This window comes from Xylaria bambusicola, assembly GCF_022495145.1.
Source record: "Xylaria bambusicola strain CBS 139988 unplaced genomic scaffold F5B22scaffold_59, whole genome shotgun sequence".
Classification (NCBI taxonomy): Eukaryota; Fungi; Ascomycota; class Sordariomycetes; order Xylariales; family Xylariaceae; genus Xylaria; species Xylaria bambusicola.
In genome coordinates, this window is record NW_025953612.1 from 20,121 (window position 1) to 43,991 (window position 23,871).

The 23,871-nt window shown below is 47.5% G+C and overlaps 6 protein-coding genes across 6 annotated transcripts; 4 read left to right on the top strand and 2 right to left on the bottom strand.

The window, feature by feature from the left end:
• Window positions 1–1,290: 1,290 nt before the first annotated feature.
• F5B22DRAFT_660345 (MFS monocarboxylate transporter) lies at window positions 1,291–3,058 on the top strand (the record flags this gene model as incomplete). The annotated part of the gene is made up of 3 exons (XM_047980273.1): window positions 1,291–1,939; window positions 2,013–2,212; window positions 2,286–3,058. The coding sequence occupies 3 exons, from the start codon at window positions 1,291–1,293 to the stop codon at window positions 2,796–2,798; spliced, it is 1,362 nt and encodes a 453-aa protein (XP_047826508.1). The 3' UTR covers window positions 2,799–3,058.
• A 2,454-nt stretch (window positions 3,059–5,512) lies between these two features.
• F5B22DRAFT_650829 (uncharacterized protein) lies at window positions 5,513–6,982 on the top strand (the record flags this gene model as incomplete). The annotated part of the gene is made up of 3 exons (XM_047979372.1): window positions 5,513–5,948; window positions 6,000–6,132; window positions 6,742–6,982. The coding sequence occupies 3 exons, from the start codon at window positions 5,513–5,515 to the stop codon at window positions 6,980–6,982; spliced, it is 810 nt and encodes a 269-aa protein (XP_047826509.1).
• A 1,049-nt stretch (window positions 6,983–8,031) lies between these two features.
• Window positions 8,032–10,394, bottom strand: F5B22DRAFT_624274 (uncharacterized protein). The gene is made up of 4 exons (XM_047976114.1): window positions 10,201–10,394; window positions 9,813–10,142; window positions 9,322–9,754; window positions 8,032–9,266 (listed from the first exon to the last, which is right to left on the bottom strand). The coding sequence occupies exons 1-4, from the start codon at window positions 10,202–10,204 to the stop codon at window positions 8,579–8,581; spliced, it is 1,455 nt and encodes a 484-aa protein (XP_047826510.1). The 5' UTR covers window positions 10,205–10,394; the 3' UTR covers window positions 8,032–8,578.
• Window positions 10,395–10,955: 561 nt separating this feature from the next.
• Window positions 10,956–12,597, top strand: F5B22DRAFT_454477 (uncharacterized protein). The gene is made up of 2 exons (XM_047971993.1): window positions 10,956–11,169; window positions 11,261–12,597. The coding sequence occupies exon 2, from the start codon at window positions 11,340–11,342 to the stop codon at window positions 12,375–12,377; it is 1,038 nt and encodes a 345-aa protein (XP_047826511.1). The 5' UTR covers window positions 10,956–11,169; window positions 11,261–11,339; the 3' UTR covers window positions 12,378–12,597.
• A 1,217-nt stretch (window positions 12,598–13,814) lies between these two features.
• On the top strand, window positions 13,815–21,436 carry F5B22DRAFT_639292 (uncharacterized protein; the record flags this gene model as incomplete). The annotated part of the gene is made up of 4 exons (XM_047977696.1): window positions 13,815–14,393; window positions 14,457–15,828; window positions 15,887–20,449; window positions 20,508–21,436. The coding sequence occupies 4 exons, from the start codon at window positions 13,815–13,817 to the stop codon at window positions 21,434–21,436; spliced, it is 7,443 nt and encodes a 2,480-aa protein (XP_047826512.1).
• Window positions 21,437–21,689: 253 nt separating this feature from the next.
• On the bottom strand, window positions 21,690–23,539 carry F5B22DRAFT_454498 (S-adenosyl-L-methionine-dependent methyltransferase). The gene is made up of 5 exons (XM_047971994.1): window positions 23,171–23,539; window positions 22,987–23,119; window positions 22,804–22,927; window positions 22,307–22,749; window positions 21,690–22,235 (listed from the first exon to the last, which is right to left on the bottom strand). The coding sequence occupies exons 1-5, from the start codon at window positions 23,372–23,374 to the stop codon at window positions 21,919–21,921; spliced, it is 1,221 nt and encodes a 406-aa protein (XP_047826513.1). The 5' UTR covers window positions 23,375–23,539; the 3' UTR covers window positions 21,690–21,918.
• Window positions 23,540–23,871: the final 332 nt, after the last annotated feature.

The window sequence follows — 23,871 nt, forward strand, 5'->3', positions numbered from 1 at the left end:
ACCCATGGCCCAACATTTGTTCATTTTTTTTATTTGGGATTGAGGAAGGGAAAAGGGGTCAAGGGATTGGACCTTGGCTAAAAAAACCTCCCGACCACCACTAAAAACCACCCCCTTCGTGGGAGGTGGAAAAGTGAGGTGACGGAGGAAAAACCCACGCCGCGAAGACGCGGCGCGGTAGGCCTTTTTGGGAAGTAGAACCAATTATTAACCAGAAGGGAGTGGCAATAAAAACAACTTACTATAGTCACTCTTCAACGATGTATGATAAAACCTTGAAAGAAATCTGCATAGTATTAAGATCTCGTAAATAATACATACACGTTTCTTTTAGTATGTGGCTCTTGAATCTGAATATGTGGTGGTAGATGAGGCTAGGCGCTAGGAGCAGTAGTTGAGTGTGATAATATGAGGAGTGAGTCGATTTCACCCCCCTTCTGCTGTAACTATTCCTAACCTCAGGAACATGGCGATCCAGTAGGGATTACTAGTAGTATGACGATAAAGGTCACGATACGAAGATCACGGACTTATGTTCCGACTAAGCCGCCTTGCTTAGTGTAGTACGCCACTATTAATCCGGCAGGTTTAATCACGGGATCTATCCGCACGACCCCTGGTTAGCTCAGTGACATTGTCACAGATTCACGGCAGAGAAGCTGTCGTATCTTTTTAGTGGCCATATTTGCTTTCGCTTTTAGTTCGCGTAAAGAGATAAAGTTTGCGCCCAGTAAATTGCTCCTTGTCAAGTGTTTCTATCCCTAGTCGCTGACGGCCCACCTATCTGAAGTAATTATCCTAACCCCAGCGCTACCCCGGCTTGCCTAAGGTACTTCCACCAAAATGATTGCGCGAAGGAGTTTCTTGCCCAAGTCCTATGTATACCTAGGTGGGTAGGAATGTAAGGTACCGCAACATAAGATAGCTTTAATTGGCGTTTAGCCCTTGTCCAGCCACCTTGGCATGCAAAGGAGCGATTTTAGTTGTCTGGACAATGTAATGCGAGCGCGCCTCTACACTACTATTGCTAGGATATATAAAGAATTGTCATCAGATCGGCTTATGTGATCGTCAACAGCGTGTACATGATAAAAGTCGCCCATCTCCTGAAAGGGTCTCACGTAACAGACACTTAAGTTCGGGATGACACGGGCCTTAGGCCCGCTATATATAAGCAAGCGAAGTCTGACTGTCTTGGCCGCGAGAAAGGAGGTTCTCCTCTTTCCGCAATTATAACAGCCATTAATCGATACTCCCGCAGTACGGACCCCGATAGACGGAATATAGACCATGGAAACACCTGATACACGGAACCTTTCTGAGAAGCAAAGCCTCGAGGCGCAAGACAGCGACGGAAACGGGTCGACCTCGGAAGGGAACACCTCAAGCATCGAAAGCCGCTCGAAGCGGAAATGGAATATTTTCCCTCCCCCGCCGGTCAAAGAGCCTGGACCACCGCCAGATGGCGGCCTCAGGGCGTGGCTTCAAGTCCTCGCGGGACACCTGGTGTGCTTCGTCACTTGGGGATTGATTACTAGTTTCGGAGTCTTCCAATCTCACTACGAAGAACTGCTTCACGTATCGCCTTCGACCGTCTCGTGGATTGGCACAATCCAGATCTTTATACTCCTCGCGATCGGGACTTTCTCAGGTCGAGCAAGTGATGCTGGTTTCGTGCACCAGGCTGTCCTCTTGGGAACAGTTCTCATTGTTTTTGGCATGTTTGTGACGAGTGCCGCCACGCAGTACTATCAGTTCATCCTCGCCCAAGGCGTCGTCATTGGAATTGGAATGGGCATCTTGTATATGCCGGGTCTGTCGGTACCATCTTCGTATTTCAAGGAAAAGAAACCCCTCGCGGTCGCCATTGTCGCTTCCGGCGCCGGGTCGGGTGGCTTGGTGTACCCAGCCATGATCCAACAGCTGCTTCCTCGTGTCGGTAAGCAAAGCAACTCGCCGCCTCCCTCGACACGAATAGCTCCGAGAATAAACTGCTTACTGACATGATATAGGTTTCGGCTGGACGATCCGAAGCATGGCCTTCGTGACCCTTTTCATCTCGATATTTATCAATCTTCTCTTGCGCGTCCGCGTCCCTGCGCGTAAATCGGGCCCGATCGCCGAGTTGGGCGCTTTCAAAGAACTCGATTATGTGTTCTTCATCATAGGCTTTTTTCTCATTTATTGGGCCGTATACTTTGCTATTTACTATGTTAGTGTCAACGCGTACCTTTCCAACTGCAGTAGTTATTGATTGCACGGCTTCTTTCTGACCTGCTCATTAGATTGATCTCTATGGCCACACATATGCCTCTTTCACCAGTCTTGATTCCATCAACCTACTCCTCATCACCAATGCGCTCGGGATTCCAGGTCGCATTTTGCCTGGGTTCATCGCGACGTACTATTTGGGGCCTATCAATACGGCAATACCAACCGCAACGGTGGTCGCTATCGTGTTGTTCCTTTGGCCTGTTGTCGCCCATGAAAAGATCCCCTTGTACGTGTTTGCTGCTGCGTACGGCTTTGTAGCAAGCGCCATCCAGTCGTTATTCGCTGTAGGACTAGCTGCACTGACGACAGACCTAAGTCGGCTAGGCACTAGGATGGGCATGGTGTTTAGTGTCGTAGCGTTCGCCAGTCTGACCGGAGTTCCCATCGCTGGCGCGATCATAGAAGCCAGCGGAGGGCGCTATCTCGGTGCGCAACTGTGGGCGGCGAGCATCACGTTACTTGGGGCCGTGGCTCTGCTTGTTGCGAGGGTAAGCAAGGTGGGCTGGGCACGGACGAAGATTTGAAATTGGACCTTTACCACATAAAGACTTATTTTGGGCGGTATGATCTCGCCTTCATACCTTTTATCCGTCACCCACGATACCCTCTATGTCGGTGTCTGTCCGAAACGGGAATCATCCCCTGAGATACCGTCACTGTACCAAAATATGTGCCAAAATGTATAGAGTCTTGAATAGATAGCTAATAGCCACCTCCCACTGAGGAATAGGGGACGTTATAGAAGATAGAACTTGGGGACTATTGTAGCAGCTTTCCACATGTCGCGTAGACGGTTGGAATCCCACACCCGGCGGCACGCGCCGGCCCGCGATATGCAGCTAACACATTAGACCACCCGCTTATCGGGGAAGGATGACGCGCCGTTATCAACTCCAACAAGAGTAAACGACTACTTAGATACCGTACTGGTATACTTACGTAATGCCACAAGATCAATTGGAGTGACGACTACTGACAGGGATGTCTGTCGAGCTCTCCCTGCCATGAAAAACCGACCTGCCGTTAACTCCATTTGAGTCCATCTTGATATGGAAATTCTATAGAGCAGCTTACACGTTGCAGTACCAGTCACAGGGACACTTACACACTAAGAAGCACACCATCATACCCTAACTAACCACGGTATTGCGTCTTCGTGAATGATCTCGTCTACGACTATAACATGGTCAGGCACTAGAAGCTCGCAATATCTATAGTTCATCTCGATTGCTCGATTGTAGTATTTCGTCCTCGTGCCGTGCGTCGATTTGATTGCAGCGATCCATTCCGACTGTCCATCTCAACAACCAACCTCTCTAAAATGATGATCCATTTTGGGATTCCGTTTAGAATTTGGTGTCTATCAACGCTCTCAATTCGAGTGGTACATGTTTAGTATTCAGGTACAGTTCAAGGCTCTGCAGCCTCTACGGCATTTCATAGCCTTCATCAAGTTACACCCACCGCGTCCGCGCGAAGTAACACACCGAACATCCACGCCCCAGCAAAGAATGTAACGCCGAGACAGCATAGAATAGTAGAATTATAGGGTTGTTAAAGGGTAGTGTCACTCCCACCCTAACTCAACCTGAATGCTACCTGGACACCGCTTAGCCGCCTCGGCGGCTGCGCATGCCTTTCTAATAGCGAGCTGATAAAGCTATAAAAGCGTAGTCTTCAAAAATACCGACCAAGCAAGCAAGAAAGCGCGCACCCTTGGTAGATGCCGACATCTTCACTTGGCCTGTCTACATAGACCCATGGATGCGCCATGCCTCTTCGACGACTTTTGACGGGATAGAGGGAATCTCTCACCCATCTTGGTTGTTGTCAGACTAGTCGAATATCTTGTATCTTGAGTCTAGGTTGTGACACAGTCTAGTATTTCATCGCTCGAGGCTTCACCCTCGCCCCCCTAGCTCGTTTGCGCCCTGCATGTGGACGGGGCGGTTCGAAGGCTGAGTGGGTGGCTACGAGACGCCGCGGGGTAGGCGTCGTAGAGTACTATGATGTGCCAATCGGGATTATGTTACCTATTAGCTAATGAAAGTGAACACCTACCGCATATAGGGTCGCTCAGGGCCGGAACGACCACTTGTCGGGGTATCGACTACGCTAGTAACCCGGTAGATTAACGGTTCTGTTTCCTTCAGCATGGTGTACCGATGCAGTCAATTTGCCGATGGTAGAACGGAGGCCCGGCGGCTATACATAGTAAAGTCGGAGACCGTAGCAGAACCTGCAGGGCCGCTACACCCGGCATGATCAGTCGGCACATGCTCTCGTGTTAGTTACTAGTAGTGCACACAAATGTTGAAGAGTTGGTATAGAAGTCTATACAAGTGGAAGTTCTGGGAACCAAAAATGAAACCCTTTGTCCCCCCTTGCCTAACGCAAGAATGTGTTCCTTCACGTGCCCCATACGGAGGTCGAGGTCGGTTATGTCTATCACCCCTAGTATTGGCCTACCATGCCAAGCCTGATGTATATTTGCGCCCCAAATCTACATACAGTTGTAGCGCCATATCCACGTCCCATTTTATCTCTTGCTTGCTATGCCGAGAGCGATTGCTGATTACATGAATGCGACGATGCAATACCGATATGAGTGATGGTTGCAATAAAATAGGATGGTCCAACGGTTGATCCTTCCAACTCTTCGTTGGGGCAGGAGGACATCCGGATACTATCTACATGAACAGAAGGTTCTCACTCGGGAGGATGTCACACATCAACTCCTGTCATTAGCCCAAGGGATTTGCCCCTGCCCTTGCGGTCTACAGAAAGAAAAACTAAGCATAAGATGGCCGAATAGTTTATGTGACTGGATTGCGTCTTTTGAAAGTCTTGACGAAGATATTGGTTACGGCTAAGTCCATAATAACCTAGAAGGGCTCCATACATGCGAGGTGGCCTTGTAGCAACCTTATTCAGCTGCTGCAATCAAGTTTACTGTTATCCTATGCCTCGATTTGCAGCAAGGTTTACACACAACCTTTGCAGGGCATTACAGTAACGGCCTTAAAGTTAAATACTTGTTTAGATAAACCTTTTGTTCTATATAATTTATCTGATGTTACTGACCTTGGTCGACACATTTTTTCTCTTCACATCCCCGTCTCTCCTTCCCTTCCTCCCTCCCTCCTCAGAGTCATTTATTTATCTACCCAAGTTCTCACCACTGCTCTTCTTTATAGCAGTCTCTACGGTCGTCTTCAACCTAATTACACCGATCGAGATGGAGGAGTTATTCTTCGGAATTCTGTACCGGGGTTTATCCGTCGGGATTGTCATTGCGATCGATAAATTCGTGGTTCAACGCCGCGACGCGGTTGTACGAACAGTGCGCCGACTGCAAGCGACCCTTCACATTCCAACCTGCCTTTCATTGGTTAGCGACACAGCTCCGGGCATAACAGATGAGTCACTGCGAATTGGAGCTGAGATAACTATCTTCTCCGGAATAGCGTCCCTCGCTCTACTCGCCGTTGTTCCATTAGCTGGAATAACCGAACGTTTCTGGTGGCTCGTCGCGGCGATTGTTGTTTCGGTTTGTCTTACAATCTCCGTTTGGATTTATTTCATATGCGCAAGAAATAGGTTCGATCGAGGCGAAAGAGACATATTTGAGAACCGCAGTGGAAACAACCCGGGTCTTCGGAGATCCATCGGCTGTGCGTTAGGCGTCGTGTAAAATCGTCAAGGGTTAAGTCGCAATGATGCAGGCGTCCACCTTGACTACGTCCATCGAACCACCGCTGCTAACAGGAACCGCTTTGTCTTCGGAACGCATCCATCTCGACTATACCGGATGAAGTTGTTCGTGAAAGCGGGAGATCCAACATCTTACTTGACAGTGTAAGTCTATATTGGAAGATTCTTGCCAATGGCGCCATTTTCTTCTCATAGACCTATGAGTTTTAAATCAGCGAAGTTATTACTGCAGTCGTCTTTCATTCAATCTGCATTTATCGCCCTGCTACAAGTGAGTGTAAACAAAACTAACTATACAGTTTAGGTGTCGTTCTCCACCAAAACTTCTCACATAATAATCTTTTAAGGCTGATGACACCCGGCAAGATGGTCACGATGCTGACGCCAAACGGCGCGACCTCCAGTCACAAGGTCTCGGACAGAGTATTCAAGGCGGCCTAACTAACTACCTAGCCCACCCACGTGATGGAGACGTGGTGGAAATGAAAACCATGCGGGCACCGATCGTGGGGTAGGGGTAGAGATACGAGATTGATAAGCAAACCTACAAACCCAGGGGGAGTTGAGAACAGAGGCCGACGAGCTCATGTTCACGATGCGGCCGCGGTTGGAGATCAAGAGATCAGCAAAGGCCTGGATTGTCCGCAGAGGACCCCAAATGTGAACGTCGTGCAGACGCTGGGCAGCGGCGATCCCGATGTCGAGCACGGGCCGCACATAGCCCACGGCGGCGTTGTTGACAAGCACATGTAGCCCGCGTCCGCTGTCCGCGTCCGCTGTCCGCGACGGCCTGGGCGGCAGGAGCCACGGAGGCCGTGTCTCCGACGTCAAGGCGCAGGACCGTGACATTCTCGAGACGACTGAGAGTCTTGGGGATCTTGGCGGTGTTCCGGGCCGCGCCGGGCTAGGGCGAGGCCGATGGAAGACTATGACTGGTTCATCATATATAGGCCAAGCTGCCAAAACGGAGTGGCATAGCGCTGTCGTCCCTTAGAAGTGTCAAACCTACCTGTGGAAACTCCTCACCAAGTGGTGTCTGAGAGCCAGCACAGCACATAGTGCGGCGGAAATCGAAAATTGCGTAGGAATTTAAGGCCCCGGACTATCCTAAACGATCCACCGCCGCGCAGAAGCCACATCAACTGCTGACCTCACCGCCGAAGGAAGAACATTCTTCCAAGGAGACTAGAGTATATATATACAGTTGGACAAGGATTATAAGGAACACAGAAGGAATATTAAGGGGATGACCACTTGGTTGCAGGATACTATTGCCCCAAGCTATAGGATGGTTATCTTGAAGCCTGAACAAGAGATTGACGAATGGTATGATAACGTTTGCAAGATTGGTGCAGCAGCCCAGTCGAGTCTCCGGCAGGAAGCAAGAACGCAATATAAGGCAATAGTATCCAGGCCCTTGACGAAGGTTCCAAAGGACCTAGGATCATGGGTTACTAAGTGGGAGGCTATAGTGGCAAGAGGAATTGATAAAGGACGCACAGAGTGGAACGCTTCAGAGAACCTTATGGCTGACCTCGAATATATTCTTTAAGGGGTAATCCATAATTGGACCACTAGCTTTAGGATGTTCAACAAGGCGGCTATAGAGGCAGGGACCCTTTCGTACATCGATATAGCTGCAGGGCTTAGAGAGTACGTGTTAACACGCCCTTCACCCTCGGGGGTTGGAAGGGCAGCGAAGGGAGCATTCCCTATATATGCTACTAACGAACAGAACGAGAGCGAAGGAGAGGACCAGCCTCCTAAGAGGCAGGACCCTGGAGAAGGTCAGCGGCAATGCGGCAGAGGCCGAGGCCGGGGAAACAACAGAGGGAGGTTACTTCATAAATCCATTCGATGGTATATGCATTATAATAATTAATAATAAATTATTTTAAAAAGGGTTTTTAGATAAGAAAATATAATTAAAAGTTATAAAAAGGGTAAAAATAAATTAATTAATATTTTAAATAAAGATAAAAAGAAAAGAATTTATAACTATTTGTTTATAACTTATTTTAAGATCTATATATAAAATAATTACTTTAGGAAAGTTTAGCTCCATTTATAGCTAAAGGTAGCTACGTTTAACATAAGCTATTTTCGTTTATATTCATCCGCCTTATTTTTGGACTTTGGAAATCCTGATACCTTGCCCTCCATGAAGCCAACTTTGCAATAAGTAAATTAAAGAATCCTGAGCTAAGCTCATTAAAACTAAATTGGGCTTAAGTTAACCTAAGCCGGGCCTAAGCAAAAGCAACGAACCGTTATATAATCCTAAACGTCGAGATTAACATGGTATAACATAGAATGCTTAGGAATATAACCATTAATGGCGTAGCTACCAATAAACCGGTTTCCTGAATTCGAGTATACGAAGGGCATTTTACTCCATCAGCTCATGATGAGCTCTGTGAAGAGTTCGTATACCATCTGATGAATAGACCCCTTGTCAAATTGTTCGCACTAGGGTCCTCGTGAGTCACCGGAATATTTCCGGACATTGAAACCTCGACATCCTTGAAGGTTTGCATTGTTGAGTGACTCAATACAGGAGATGGTACTGTTGAGCTATGATTGAATGAGCTTAGCATACATGTAGAATTGCTGCCTCAAAAACGCGTTTCCCAGCATTTCCATGTACGCTGTCGATCCACATGATGGTTGACAACAGTTTCCGTGCCTGATCCCAAGTCTGAAGCTCGAGTGTGCCTGCTACTTGTCGTAAAAGGGGATGAAGCCAATCTGCGTCGCTGTCGCTGAGAACTGAAATGGAAGCAATAATGAAGAGCCAGAAGGCGAATTCTTGCGAGACGAATATATCTTTCCCATTCAATTCGAGAAATAATCTCTTTACTGAGAAGCTGAGGTGTGTATAAGATATGCCTAGGTGCTGCCACTGCAGGAACACGCTACAACATGAACATAGGAGACCTAACCGGATAACTTCGCTTATTGAAGAGGGCTCAATTTGCATATCAATCAATCGATACATGATCGAGGCCATGGAGTTAAGAAAGAGCTTCATAGTTATGCGCTGCTCCGAAATCGCTGCGCAGTTAATAACGGAACAGAAGTCGGACATGGTGTTCCATATTGAGGTGAGCCCGTCATGGTAGAACATGTCCGTCATTTGAGCTAGCTGTAGGCCGACATTCAAATTGCGACTGTTGTGATCGAGGAAAACGGACAGCGATGGGTACGGCCACTCATCGGCCAATTTGGGAAACAGGAGGGACTTTGTGCCACTATGTACCGCCAACCCGAGATCACATCTAGAAACTATCAGTGGCCGACATTATCATTAGGGGACACTGGTAGAATGATTACCTCAGAATCTCTGTTGCGAGCTTTTCGTTGCCTTCTCTTTCGAAGATGCTGAAGCCACCTCTCAGGTTAACAATTATACTTATTCCATTTAAGTGTTTTCTCGCAGTTTCCAGATCGCCTGTAATGAACGCCTGACTAGCTAATATCAGTATCACTGAAATGGTGCGACTAGAAAGCCGAGAATCCCCTTTATCTGAGTTGATCCGGTCTCGAATAAGGCCAAGTGCTTTGGTGTGGTGGTAATACCACGTGCGACGACTCTCACGGGATGTTGCTAGGGACAAGACCACATCATGATAATATAATGAGTGTGAGATGTTAGCATGGAGATAGGCGGCGTCGATGGCCAGGGGCGCGACCCAATGCTCAACCCTTCGTTCAAAGAAGATGCACGGCTCAATGGAGAAGAGTATCTGCTTGGCAATAGACGAAACTGCAATATCGGGGTTAGCTTAACTCCGGCTGTAAACGACGGGTCGTGATTTGCATACATCGAAGAACAATTTCGAAGATTTTAGGCTCAACGCTGTCGGCCAAAGACATGGTAGAAACCGCCGATCCTACCTGGCGAGGGGCAGGTAATAGTGGAACGGGTTGAGTTGGGGAGTTGGCGAACTCTGGGGCACTCCTGGACGGAGTCCGTGCAACACGGCTCACTACATTGCGATGCTCCTCCAGTTGCTTCAGCTGTTTCTGGCGTGGTCTACTTCCAAGCGACCGCCATCTGCCTAGATTTTTGCCTTTCATGACATGGCTTCGGATTGCCTTGCGATCGCTCTCGCTAAGGTGCCCGCAGCCCCCATCGGCGATAAAGTGAAGCTCTGTTGCATGTAAGTCCAAGTCGTAGGAGCTCGCTTGGTGGGTACTCAGAGAACATACCCATCGACTGTTTTGTCCGACTGTACCAGATCTCAGTCACAATTAAGAACCACGTCAGGGCCTTGATTCGGAAAACAGTAGGAGCGGAGAGAGTGAAGAGAACGTGGTGGAAATCAATCTGAAGAGGATGAACTTCATTCTCAAGTCGTCGCTTGACTCCCTAAACTTCTCCACTTGTATTATTTACTCTTTTAGGTAAGTGGGTATTTAATGCTTGGATGTGCTGCTATATTTGGATAGGCTGGCTGGCTTTTACAAGGGTAGTCCTTGATAGCCGCGAGATCTAACAAAATCGAGAGCTGCTCGTTTTTAGGGCAATAGGTGAGTTTTATATGAAAACATCTCAATACGATGGTCTAAAGTCTCTTGTTTTTTTGTGGTATATTCAATATTCATCTAGATGTCAGGCAGTGCCGTCATGCTATTTTGTATTTGAACTATGATCATAATTACTGGGTTGTAAGGAACAGAAGGACACTGAATACCCTTGAATCCAGGCCCTTTAGACATCGCGTAACATGGCAGGTTTTACTGTATATCTATACCCGTTTGGGCCGTTTAAGGCAGAGACCTCGTAAGAATGGACGCACCCTCTTCCTAGTGACTGTACGTTGGCTGCATGATCGCTGTTGACCCGCAGATATTGCTATCTGATTCGGGACGCCACTGATACAGGTTCGCCTAAGCCCCTCTGCATGCCTAAGGTTACGATTTCCTAACAACATTCGAATGAGATCCGTAATCATTGTTTCCCAGTTAAGGATTGTATCTCATGACATCTAGGGTACATTCATGTTCTGAGGCGCTTGGTGTAGGTAGGTAAGTAAACGACACGGATCAGCAACCAGATACTCTCCTTTTTCGGGTTCAGACGTACTGTCTACTTACTATGTTCATTACCGAAGTAAAAATAATTGGCTGCAACCATGCATGCGGGGTTCATCTAGATACTTCTATACCTACTATAAAGTAAGTCCGTAAATCCTTAGTCGAGATCTGTACTGACTGCAGACCTATGATGTCCTCTCGCCGTTACTAAGAAATGAACTTGTCTGTTGAGCGTAACATCGCATTCTAGTCTCTCTGTTTCTCATCTATTTCGACACAAGTAGTCCGGGATTTGACCCCATCGTGCAACCATGACCGGCTCTCGCGAACTCGAACCCTCACAAGTTCCATTCTTCCCCACCATATTCTTCAACAACCAGTTCAAAGCCAAACCTCAGTGGCCTACAAAGGACAAGAATCTTATAGGGAAGACTGCTATCGTCACTGGGAGCAATACTGGTCTAGGCTATGAAGCCGCGGTCCAGCTATTGGAGTTGAAGCTGTCGCATTTAATTGTAGCTGTTCGCTCAGTCGAAAAGGGGTTGCAAGCTGCAACACAAATGAGAGCAAAATATCCCGATGCAAAGATCGATGTTTGGGCTCTTGACTTATGCTCATACGATTCTATCCAGTCTTTTGCCGAAAAGGCGGACAAGGAGCTTGGGCGCCTTGATATAGTGATACTCAACGCGGGTCGTGCTCGCATGGAGCACCACAAAGTTGAAAGCACCGGCCACGAAGAAAGTTTCCAGGTCAATTATCTCTCTACGATCTTTCTTCTTATCCTTCTTCTCCCGTCGCTGAAATTCAAGCGTATTGCCGGCCACCCAGCCCACGTCACCATCGCCGGTGCCGCATTAACATTGGATGCCAAGTTCATTCACAGAAACGCGGTTCCGCTTTTCGCATCTCTAGATGCCCCCGAGAATTTCGACCGAGATGATAGCTACCGCGTAACCAAGCTGTTAGCTCAGATGTTTTTGTGGACTCTAGTTGATTACGTATCTGCCGACGATGTCATTATCAATATCGCTGATCCTGCCTTCGTTCGCGGCACTAGCCTTGCACGCGATCTAAAAGGGTCTTTGGTGTTCAGAACACTGTTCAGTCTGTTCGGGTACATTGCCGGACGTAGTCCAAGAGTTGGCGCCTCGTGTTATATTGATGCTGTGGTCAACAAAGGGAAGGAATCCCACGGGTGCTTCCTGATGTCTTGGGAGTCCCACCCCTTTCCAGGTCTCTTGTACACGGATGATGGCAAGACAGCGACGCAGAGAGTTTGGGAGGAAACAATGGCAGAGTTTGAATTTTCGAGCGCTCGTCAAAAGATTGAGTCCATGAAGGAATAGTATATGCTGGGCTGTTGGTGGCTTGACTCGACTCTTTATACAAATGGTCTGCCAGCCCAGACCAACTATGCCTCTAAGGTCTGTTTCAAGAAGCGAAGTCTGTATAACCTCACTTTTCAATATTGCCTGCATGTCTCTGAAAGATCATGAACAGCCTGCAATGGCCTTTCGTACGGCCGAAGTGCAAGGCGAACTGCATATTCAGCTAGTATAGCTTGTACGCATGGAAAAGGCAGCTTCTATTTCTCATCATGGATGGATCATGAAACTTGTATCGTCTTTTTTCTTTTAATTTATTGAGTTTCTATTTATACAGGTGCACTCCTTCTGTCAGCCTGCCACTGAACATTCTATGTATCAAGTATTATGATTTTTTAAATATACAGTTCCCATTTTCAGCTGTGAATACTAAGCCAGCAGAAAGCTGGAAGGTAATCTGTCACATTGAGACGGACTCAAGGAGCGGCTGAACTAAGGTCACAATATCGTGTATACAAACATACCACTCAATTGCCTTTCGTACAGAAACCTGGCTAGCTAGAGAATACAAGATCACATGATATGACCCCTTAGGCGGCCGGCAAGGATTTTTAGCCCGCCGCAGTACGGGAGAATTGACTCCATGAACTAAAGCCCCAGCCATTGTTTCACACGGGTAGGGCCAAATATGCAGATCGCCTACAGTCACAGGCGGATTCCTTGCCAAGACATGCAGTCTCGTATTAAAAGTGAGGTTATACAGAACTCACTAGCCTGAGACATATTCGCGGCCTTTAACTGTTAGCAAATCCCGGACCAATTGTATATCAAGTCAAAGGCAGCCACCATAGCTAGGAGCAAACTGGTGGCCAACAAGCAACTTTGCAGACGTAGCAGATTATTCTTCTGAATGTTTTTAATCGTAGCCTCTGTTATTAGCCTTTATTGCAATTACTGTCTTTACACTATCCTAGTAATTATTAATTTTATGCCTATTACAACTAATAATGATCTTCTGACGCTAGTAACACTTGACCAAACTTCTCTGTTTGTCGAGTATTAGCAGTGTGACACCAGTCAAGCGTCACGAAGCCATTGCGTGACCTTGACCATAAATGTCATGGCTGAAACATTGTCATACTGCATAATTATCGGTTCCTCTAAGGCATGGTATCTTTTGTTTTTTTCTCTACATTTGCGCTTGGCTACTACCTGTGGGTGGCACTTTAGCTTAGTGCCCCTGTGCAGCCAAGTCTTCCTGAACATCGTGACACCGATTGACAGGATACATACCGCCTTATCTAGGTCAGATATGATCAGCCGGCACACAATCACAATCTACCGGGAACGCACTAATACATCTCAATGTATCTAAGCCAGTCTCCCATCAAACAATTTCTTGCGTCTTCTCGTCACTGCTAACTTCGACCTTCCAAACGAACAACGTTCTTTAACACAATGGGCGAATTTCACGTTGGCTTGTTTGGTTCCCAGATCACCGACTGGACACCGGAAATTCTTTCAGCTATCCGCTCAAGCTTATTAAGTGATGAAAGGCTTCAATATCTCTGTCAAACCATTCTGGATCTTCCATCTCTATGGCCGCTACTCAAAGAAGACTTTGGGATTCTTCAGCAATCATCTAATCAGATCGATCTAGAGCCATTACTCTGGTTTGCTAGAGGTGAAAAACACGAGCCTTGCGAACTGAGCAATGCGCACTTCGCGACAATTACAGTCATATTCCAAATAATTGAGCTCAGTCGAATGTACAATCATGATCTCCCCCCTTTCAAAGTATGTCAGGGATCCCGCATCGGTTTTCTTTTGGCTGCAGCATTTTCATCTGCGAAAGACTGGGAAGAGTTCAAAGTTAATGCATGTAACGCGGTGCGATTGGCCACATGTATTGGAATTGTGATAGACTCACAGAAATATGGTTCTAAGGAAAGAACTGAAGCATACACTATTTCTGTGCGCTGCAAATCAGTGGCGGACAGAGCATACCTTGATGCTTGTTTGGGTAGCTTCGCAGAGGTAAGTATATTACTCGACTTGATCTGTGTAGCTCATGATTTAATTGATACTATGCATGTTCAGGCGTATATATCCTGCATTACCGATGACGACACTCTCCTGATAACCTTGCCAGAAACCCAACAAGAGAAATTTCGAGGACGGCTGAGCAAGTCGAATCTTTCGGTCTCGATCGTCGGCATTCAGGGCTACCACCATCACTCAAGCAACCATGAAACCGCGCAGAAGTTGATTCGAATGAGCATCAAGTATGCCAAGCTACTAGGCCTTCCTGACGCGGATAAGCTGCGACTTCCCTTGCGATCTACAGCAGATGCTCAAATCATCGCCCATGGTTCTCTCAGCGCCATAGCCATCGACCTAATGCTCTGCAAATGTGCTCATTGGTATCAGACCGTGAGAGCCAGCATAGAAAATTGTGATGGAGATCACGTTTCTTTTTCGGTAGTTGGAAGACACGAGGGGGTAATACCGCTATCTCTACAGCACAAGGATAACTTGACGAGTATGCCTTTGGATTCTGACCAAGATGAAGTAGCAATAACTGGCATGGCTTGTCGCTTTCCTCGCGCTGAATGTCTACATGAGTTCTGGCAACTGCTGGTCAAAGGTGAAAACGCATTTGGGAAGCTTAGCTCAGACAGGTTTAACACTGCGCACAATGTACGAGAGCCAAAACTATCTAGTTTCCACGGAAACTTCCTTAATCGCGTCGATATGTTTGATCACAGATTCTTCTCCGTATCTGGGCGTGAGGCCAAATCAATGGATCCTCAACAACGCTTAGCTCTCGAAGTGGCATACGAAGCCCTTGAGTCTTCTGGGTACTTCTCCAGAACGCCAAGTCCAGAGACAGATGTTGGATGCTATCTTGGAGTCGGTTCTGTCGATTACGAGCAGAATGTCATATCAGAAAACGCCAATAGCTTCTCAGCTATCGGAACGCTCAGAGCCTTCATCAGCGGTCGGATAAGCCACCTTTTCGGTTGGAAAGGGCCATCAATGACACTAGACACCGCTTGCTCTTCATCTGCTGTCGCCATACATACCGCATGCAGAGCACTGCTCGGCGGAGAGTGCACTATGGCTATTGCTGGAGGCGTGAATATTATTTCAAGCCCATATCTCCATCAGAATTTAGCTGCCGCTGCCTTTCTCCATCCCACTGGTCCATCCAAAGCGTTTGACGCTACTGTTAACGGATACTGCCGGGGAGAAGGAGCAGGTATGATCGTCTTAAAGAGGCTATCTAGAGCACAGGCAGACGGGGATAACATACTCGGTGTCATTGCGTCATCTAGTGTCAGTCAGGGGTCCAATAGTACCTCGCTTACAGCACCAGATTCCGCATCTCAAACCTCTTTATACAACAGTGTCCTAGCTAGAGGGTATATGGAAGCTTCTGATGTAGGATATGTTGAAGCACATGGGACTGGTGAGATTGCTCAGTACGAAGACCTGACTGGAGGCTAATAAGTTGATACTCTTCCCAGGAACAATCGTCGGAGACCCCATCGAGTATGAGAGTATACGTATTGCCTTGACTGGTTCCCGGGAACGGCCACTATATCTCGGGACAGTCAAAGATAATATAGGTCACACGGAGGCAGCATCGGGAGTAGCGAGTGTTATCAAAGTATTGTTGATGATACAACATGAAGTGATTCCAAAGCAAGCCAACTTAGTCTCCCTTAATCCAACCATGAAAACTACCCCTGAAATTATTGTTCCGACGAAGACATGTCCATGGATATGTCGCCACCAACATGTCGCACTTGTGAACAATTACGGAGCATCTGGCAGCATTTCGGCGTTACTGATACGGTCTCATTCGAAGAAGATCAAACCCAAACAAGCAGAAGAAAAGCAAGTAAACCCCCAATATGATTATCCTATCATGCTATCTGGAAAGACGGCATCTCATGTTCAAGCTTATATCAAGACCCTGAAGGCGTATCTCTCTCAATATGATGAAGATATTGACAGTTTTGCATACAATATCGCACGCAAACATAACGCGTCGTTTAGACATCGAGTAGCATTCACGGCAACTGACGCCAAGAGCGCACAAATGGCACTTGGCCAAATCTCTGATGATCGAATCCAGAACCCTAGGTTACCAATTGTTCTATGCTTTGGTGGACAAACGGGAAAGGCAGTCAAAGTCTCTAAACAACTATACGATAGTTGTGGCTTATTTCAACAACAATTGGACCAATGCGACGCAATATGTCAGAGTCAAGGTTTACCTTCTATATACCCCTATATCTTCAAGGGCGACGTTATTGATGACCCGGTTCACCTTCATATTATGCTGCTCTCACTGCAGGTTTCTTCGGCAAAGACTTGGATTGAATGTGGGCTTGAAGTTGGCACAGTGATAGGCCATAGTTTCGGTCAGCTGGCAGCTCTCTGCATTGCGGGCTCTATCTCAACAGAAGACTGCTTCCGCTTCGTTTCCGGGCGAGCACGACTCATTCGTGATCGTTGGGGTTCAGAGCATGGCTCAATGCTGTCGCTTGACTGTGTCGAGAGAGATGCTCTGGATATCGCCGACGAAGTCAACAAGCAAACTGACCGCGGCTTACATGTCGATATCGCTTGTTACAATGGACCACGGAGTTTTGTGTTGGCGGGAGATGCTCTATCTATCGCGCAAGCAGAAGCTGAGTCCCAAAAACGATCCATCAAAGCCACTAGACTTTCGATTTCGCATGCCTACCACTCTAGTTATATGGATAATATTCTGGAGGAATTGACAGGCTTGGCTGATTCTATCACTGTACAGTCGCCAACAATACACATAGAGACGTGTACTCTCAATCAAAGCTGGACTTCTTTTACAGGGGACAACATGGTCAGACACTCCAGAGAACCAGTCTACTTCAGCCAGGCTCTTGAACGCATCGCCACTCGCTTTCCATCCGCCGTGTGGCTCGAGGCAGGATCTCTCACCCCTATCATTCCTATGGTAAGGAGAGTGATCTCCAAAAGTGACAGAACAGATATTCTACTTTCAGTGGACTTAGCCGACGCCAGTGCCATTTCGAACGTGTCCCGAATAACAACATCGCTCTGGTCAGCAGGATCTGTTGCGCAATTCTGGCTATTTCACCCTAAATCTACAATCAAGCGCCCATATAAGTTTTTGAATCTGCCTCCCTATCAGTTTGACAAGTCGAGTCACTGGATCGAGCTCAAACTAGACCACCGCAGTTCTGAGATTTCTTTCGAACAGCCTAGCCTTATCAACCTCATAAGAAGCACTACAAGAGAAGGTTCCCTATTCCTTGTCGACACGGCTAATTTTATCTTCGACTTCGCAGTTCGTGGTCACGCAGTTGCAGGCCAAAGTCTTTGTCCTGCATCCATGTATATTGAATTAGCTGCCTTGGCGGCCTGTTCACTTGGCAATAATGATCCTGTCCGAAGAAAAGCAGTAATGATGCCGCATATTGAAGATCTGACAATGTCTGCAGCCCTTGGGCTCGCGGGACAGAGTGCATTATATGTACATCTACGATTAGCCGCTGAAGATAGTTGGCACTTTTCCATATTTAGCTGCGCTTCGGGATCATCGCAACTTATAAGTCCTGATAGCGGCACTGACCATGCCAAGGGCAAAGTCTCATTTATTCGGCCGGATTCAACGCTGCATGACAAGCGTCTCAAACCGCTGCAAAGATACGCTACGGAGGGGCTGAAGCATCTTGCTTCATTTTCTGATAATAGCGGTGTCCATGGTCCTTTGCTATACGAGCTATTCTCGCAAGTTGTCACTTACGCAGACTATTACCAGGGAGTTAAGAGGGTGTTGTCCTCGAAACATGAGGCCTATGGAATGGTTACTATGCCCCCTCAGCTCGCAGAAAAGGGGGCGGGGCATGACATCCATGGCGTCACATATCCCATTATTATGGATAATTTTCTCCAAGTTGCCGGCCTACACGTCAATTGCCTTACACCTCGTAACAAGGAGCACGTTTATGTCTGCACGGCCGTGGAAGAGGTTATAATCACGTCGAGTCTTTTCGCAGAGACGAGATCGAATCGGTCATGGGAAGTCTACACGCGATACGAATCTGGTGATTTGAAGCCAATGATGTTAACCGACATCTTCGCCTGCGATCCAGTCTCTGGCAAGCTAATAGTGGCCATACTGGGCGCAACATTCAAGTCGGTTGCACTCAGATCGCTCATTAGAGAGCTTACCAGAGTCAACCAATCACAATCCACCCGCGAGAATTCAAAAGCTCAGAATAAGGATTCTCACCATATCATTCCGCATGACATGATCGGAGACGCCAGCTACCAGACCAAACCTTCACTCCAATCTTATAAACTCCAACTCAACCCAATGGGGCCTTTTGAAAATAATTCAGGTACTGACACACTAAGCGCCTCTGTCAGTGAATTCTCCCCCCAGTCAAATAGAAGTGAGCATCAGTTGAAACTGATGTGTCAATTCTTTGCGGATATACTAGACGTACCGATCACGGAAATCACAGGGTCGTCAACACTAAGTGATCTTGGCGTAGATTCACTTTTAGTCAGTGAGATACTGTCCGAAATAAGGTCACGATTTAGTGTGATAGTTTCGCAAAACAATCTCCTGAACTGCAGTGACGTACTCGGCGTATCTAACCTAGTGTTTCCTGATCCGGACGTCGCAAGCACAGATGCCAATCTGCTTTCAGATCTTTCAACGAACAGTGATAGAAGTTGTCCGAGAGAAGCGACTAGTAGAAAAGTTCCCACACCTGAGTCTATCAGCGGTTCTCATGAAGCGACAGCAACCATTGCGTACATCGCTCGCCAGTGTTTCGCTACTTCTAAGTCTTCCTATGACGGTTATGCACTATCCACAAGGTTTAACGGCTTTTATGGAAAAGCCTTTGAATTACAATCTCAACTTGCGGTCAGCTATGTTGTCGAAGCTTTCGCCACAGCCGGCTGCGATTTAGGATCCATGCCACCTGGTCACGAAGTTGGCAGCATATCGTTCATTCCTAAGCATAGCAAGCTTGTTTCCCAGCTATACAAATTGCTAGCCGACTCTGGGCTAATACAGCAGGGAGCTGATGGCGCTTCCTATCGGACACAAACACCAGTTCCGACCTCTGAGTCTTCGATTTTACATCAAACGATGCTGGACCAATATCCTCAGCATGCATCAGAAACCCGGCTACTTCGCGCTACGGGGTCCAGACTGGCTGATTGTCTTATTGGAAAAACTGACCCCATCACCCTCATTTTCCAGGATGCTAAGGCACGTGATCTACTCGAAGATGTGTATACCAACGCACCTATGCTTAGGACCGGCACTTTGCTCCTTGGTAAATTCCTTGAAACTCTATGTGGGCGTTACGGAAGCAATCGAGAGCTGAGGATCTTAGAGGTAGGCGCCGGGACTGGGGGAACCTCGAAGCATATCATTGAAACTCTTGTTGGTGTTGGCTGTAAATTCTCTTACACCTTCACTGACCTGTCGCCTTCGTTGGTTGCCGCTGCAAAACGGAAATTCTCTATGTGGTCTTCATTCATGGACTTTCGAATATTGGACATCGAGGAAGAGCCTGATACGCAGATGCTAGGCCATTACGATATCATCCTTTCCTCAAACTGCGTCCACGCCACGAAGAATCTCGTAGCCACCGCTTCCAATATCCGCAAGCTTCTAAATCCAAGTGGAATCCTGTGCCTAGTAGAACTAACACGCAGTCTCTACTGGTTCGACCTCGTTTTCGGCCTCCTAGAGGGTTGGTGGCTTTTTAACGACGGCCGAGAGCACGCCCTAGCTCACGAATGCGTGTGGGACAGATGTCTACGATCAGCTGGGTTCAAATGGATTGATTGGAGCTCAAGCGAGTTGCCAGAGTCTGAGCTTTGTCGAGTCATCGTGGCATCTCCGAGCAATATGACCTCAATCATCGCCAACGAGGCGCAAATTGTCATAAAAGAGACTATGGTCTTCAAACAAGTAAATAACCTGCAGCTTCAGGCGGATATCTACTATCCCTCCAAGATCATCGATGCTAGCGCCAAGATGCCCATAGGTATGTGAATTGATCAGTGATTAATTGTAGACTCTTTTTCCTCTTACCAATATCCTAGCACTTATGATCCATGGCGGTGGCCATGTCATGCTTTCTCGAGAAGATATTCGCCCCGATCAGACGGATAGGCTATTAGACAATGGATTCATACCAATTAGCATCGACTACCGACTGTGTCCAGAGACGACATTACTAGACGGCCCTATGGTAGACGTGGTTGACGCTCTCGCATGGTCCCGTCAAGTGCTTCCAGCCGAGGCGTTAGCCCGCGAAGATGTGCAAGTTGATGCAGAGCGCATAGTCGCTGTCGGTTGGTCCTCCGGTGGCCATCTTGCTTTGACACTCGGATACACAGCGATCTCGCGTGGTATTCGGCCACCAAATGCAATCATGGCTTTATACTGTGCCACCGATTTCGAGGATCCATTCTGGGTTCAACCAAATATCCCTATAGGAGCAGGCCTCAGCGTGGACGACCTTGACGAGGAGTTTTGGACTCGTGGAATATTTGGTCACCCTGTAACTCGCTACAATGTGCCCAGAGCTAAGAATGCTCTCGACGGCTGGCTCGCTCCCAACGATCCGCGAAGTAGGCTCCTGCTTTATATGAACATGCGCGGGTGCACCTTAGATGTTCTGTTGGGTGGCCTAGACAAGCAGACACGCTCGGCCTTGAAGAAAGGGGCTGTGACTCAGGATAATATCAAAGCTGCCAGTCCCTTGGTGCAGATCAAGGCTGGTCGTTACAAGACTCCCACCTTCATCGTGCACCCCCGAACAGACGATTTGATACCTTGGCAGCAATCTGTGCGAACCTATGAGACCTTGTGCGCTCAGAAGGTTGAAGCTGAGCTGAGGATTGTTGATGAGGGCGCGCCGCATTTGTTTGATATACATCCTCGAGGCAAGGGTTATGAGGCTGGTATGAAGGCTGTTAGAGAGGGGTATGCCTTCTTGGCAAAACATGTTGGTATGAAGTGGACGTGAAGATTGACCATCGCTTATGGGCATGATGTATGAGATATAATTAATGAGGGTTGGAAGAAAGGAACTATTTAGGTATTAACCATCGCCCATTCTCCAATTTCATTTTAGGAAACGCCTGATCCGACCAGGGACATTTAGCTGTCGATTTTGATTATTTCTTAAGGAGTAACTGCTCGAATGTAGATTCTGTTGAAATCCCACGTGTACGTTCACGCTCGTGTGTGTCAGGGCCAGACAACCACTAGGGCAGAAGTTACCCCGAAGGAGTGAAGATAGTTCAATAGTCAAGTATATAAGGAAGCGGGAGGTCCCCTTCGGTATCAAGAAGGCCAGGGGTCAATAAAATCAAGCCCTTACCTACACATTCGACCTATCTACTATCCAGGTGCCACCTACTTACGGCCCAGCTTCACTTCGAGGATACCCAATCCTGACAGTGTGTCCCCTCTTTACCTAAAAGCGATACGGTTTCCAGACGAGGATCACATTGCCCGTTCCGCCTGTATGATGCTCTGGATCGCCTGTGGTGAAGTCCATATCTTAATGATGTTATAGCCGGCAGACTCGATGAGCTTTCGGAAGTCTTCCGCTTTTCGCTCTTTGCCTGCCACTATGCCCATCATAGTGAGATCGAAAGCAGTAGTTTGGGGGTGGGCTAGCTGATCTGCCATGATGTGATCATGAATCAAAAGCGTGCTATACCCCATTGCCAGAGCGTCCCTTTGCATAACCAAGATTTTCCGGGCGAAATCGTCAGACCAATCATGCAGCACACTGTGAATATAATATGCACGAGCTCCTAGTTGCCTTGTCAGCCCATTGCTTCTCAGACATTAATATAGTACTTGTGTTAAGGATAGGTCGCCTTGCCTGTTATAGGTTGCGGTGTGAAGAAGTCATACGCGACTCTATTGACGGTCTTGTTGCACTTGGCTCGCTCAAGGACGTGTGGTAAATCCTCTAGGTAGAGCCTAGCGGCTGTATCGGGATGCTTTTCGCGGAACTTCTCGATGTCGTGGCCAATATTTCCGCCCACATCCACAACTAGAGGCGTATCTCCACCGATATCTGTCTCAAACAGAATTTCGGGTGGAAAGATGTCGACCCAGCTTGCCTGATGCGCCATCACACTGCTCATCACAAGGTCAAAGGAAGCACCCTTCACGGGATGCTCGCGATAGTAGTGGAATAAGTCGCCTTTGAACTCCTTTGCAAATTGAAAGACGCCATTTGTAGGGTCCGATGGGGCCTTGTAATCGTGCTGAGCTAGGTATATAGGCAGCTTGGAGAATACGGGGATAAGGGCGTCATAGCTGTTGAAATAAACATCAGCTCTGTTTTTTTGATGCGAAATAAGAAATTCTTACAAGTGATTCATCCATTCATTGTAGACCGGGCTAGCAAAGGCGATGCTGAGGGGTGTTGGCTTGAAAACTGCGATCGAGGTTTCTTGTAACACATGATTTGCGGCTAGATGACCAAGAATCCGATCTAGACACAAGATAGGAATCAGTATAGAGAGAAGCCACACGTCAAAGGGGAAGTCATACAGAGTAGATCAGGTTCGCAAGATGGTATCATCACAGTCAGCTCTTGAAAAGTCATCTCCAAATGCCCCTCATCTTGCCATTTTTGAAAGAGATCCAGGTCATTACCAATTTTCAGGGCAGCACCCAGAGCCGGCTATCAAATTCAGCAATGCCAGTAACTATTTTCTATGGTTTAATGACATACCTGTCCCATGCAGGTTCGCATGATGAACTCCCATGGAGTCTCGAGCCTTGACACAAGCGCTTGGGCAGCAGCTACAGCCTCGGCTCGTTGTTCCTCGTTCGCAAAGGTACTCACATCGATTCGACTAATGAGTTTTGCAACATCCATTTCATTCCGCCCAGACTGTCCGCGGCGGCCGTCTAGTTCATCTACGGATTCGACCATAATTTATGATAAGGGCACAACGACGGTCTCCGAATTGGCTATAGATGATCATGATCTCTTCAATTCCCGAATACCACTTGCGATTATATAGCTGGGCCGTATCTACGCTGACAGCTACGCCGACCCCCGACCTCCCAAGATCTTCAGGGATGTCTCGTTTTCCAACGATCACCAGACTAGCGACTGTGATGACATTGTGTCACGGAGGTGCGACTGTGAATGAGAAATTGGCGCAATCGTTGGATACACAATCTACCACCGATCTGACACGCCTCAGTAGAACTATTTGCTTATTCTTGGTAACTCCTGTGTACCCATTGTCGCGTCACATCAACATGCTGCGTTTTCTTGCTCATGGAACTTGTGATGACGATGTGATATATGTACCGAAGTAAGCGCGCAAGGTAAAAACATTTGTCTACGCCTGGAGACAGGCCTCTTGCCACTGGGTGTCGAAAAAAATCTGCTTCGACGACCTCCTTCAAAGATATTGTACC

Bases quoted from the DNA above. Each gene is read 5' to 3' on its own strand.
- F5B22DRAFT_454498 (XM_047971994.1), bottom strand. From the start codon at position 23,374: ATGGTCGAATCCGTAGATGAACTAGACGGCCGCCGCGGACAGTCTGGG. The intron at 23,120-23,170 runs GTATGTCATTAA...TGAATTTGATAG, and splicing joins TGCGAACCTGCATGGGACAG to CCGGCTCTGGGTGCTGCCCT. The intron at 22,750-22,803 runs GTAAGAATTTCT...TTATTTCAACAG, and splicing joins AATGAATGGATGAATCACTT to CTATGACGCCCTTATCCCCG.
- F5B22DRAFT_454477 (XM_047971993.1), top strand. From the start codon at position 11,340: ATGACCGGCTCTCGCGAACTCGAACCCTCACAAGTTCCATTCTTCCCC.
- F5B22DRAFT_624274 (XM_047976114.1), bottom strand. The intron at 9,755-9,812 runs GTATGCAAATCA...CCGATATTGCAG, and splicing joins CTTCGAAATTGTTCTTCGAT to TTTCGTCTATTGCCAAGCAG. The intron at 9,267-9,321 runs GTAATCATTCTA...GATAGTTTCTAG, and splicing joins CTCGCAACAGAGATTCTGAG to ATGTGATCTCGGGTTGGCGG.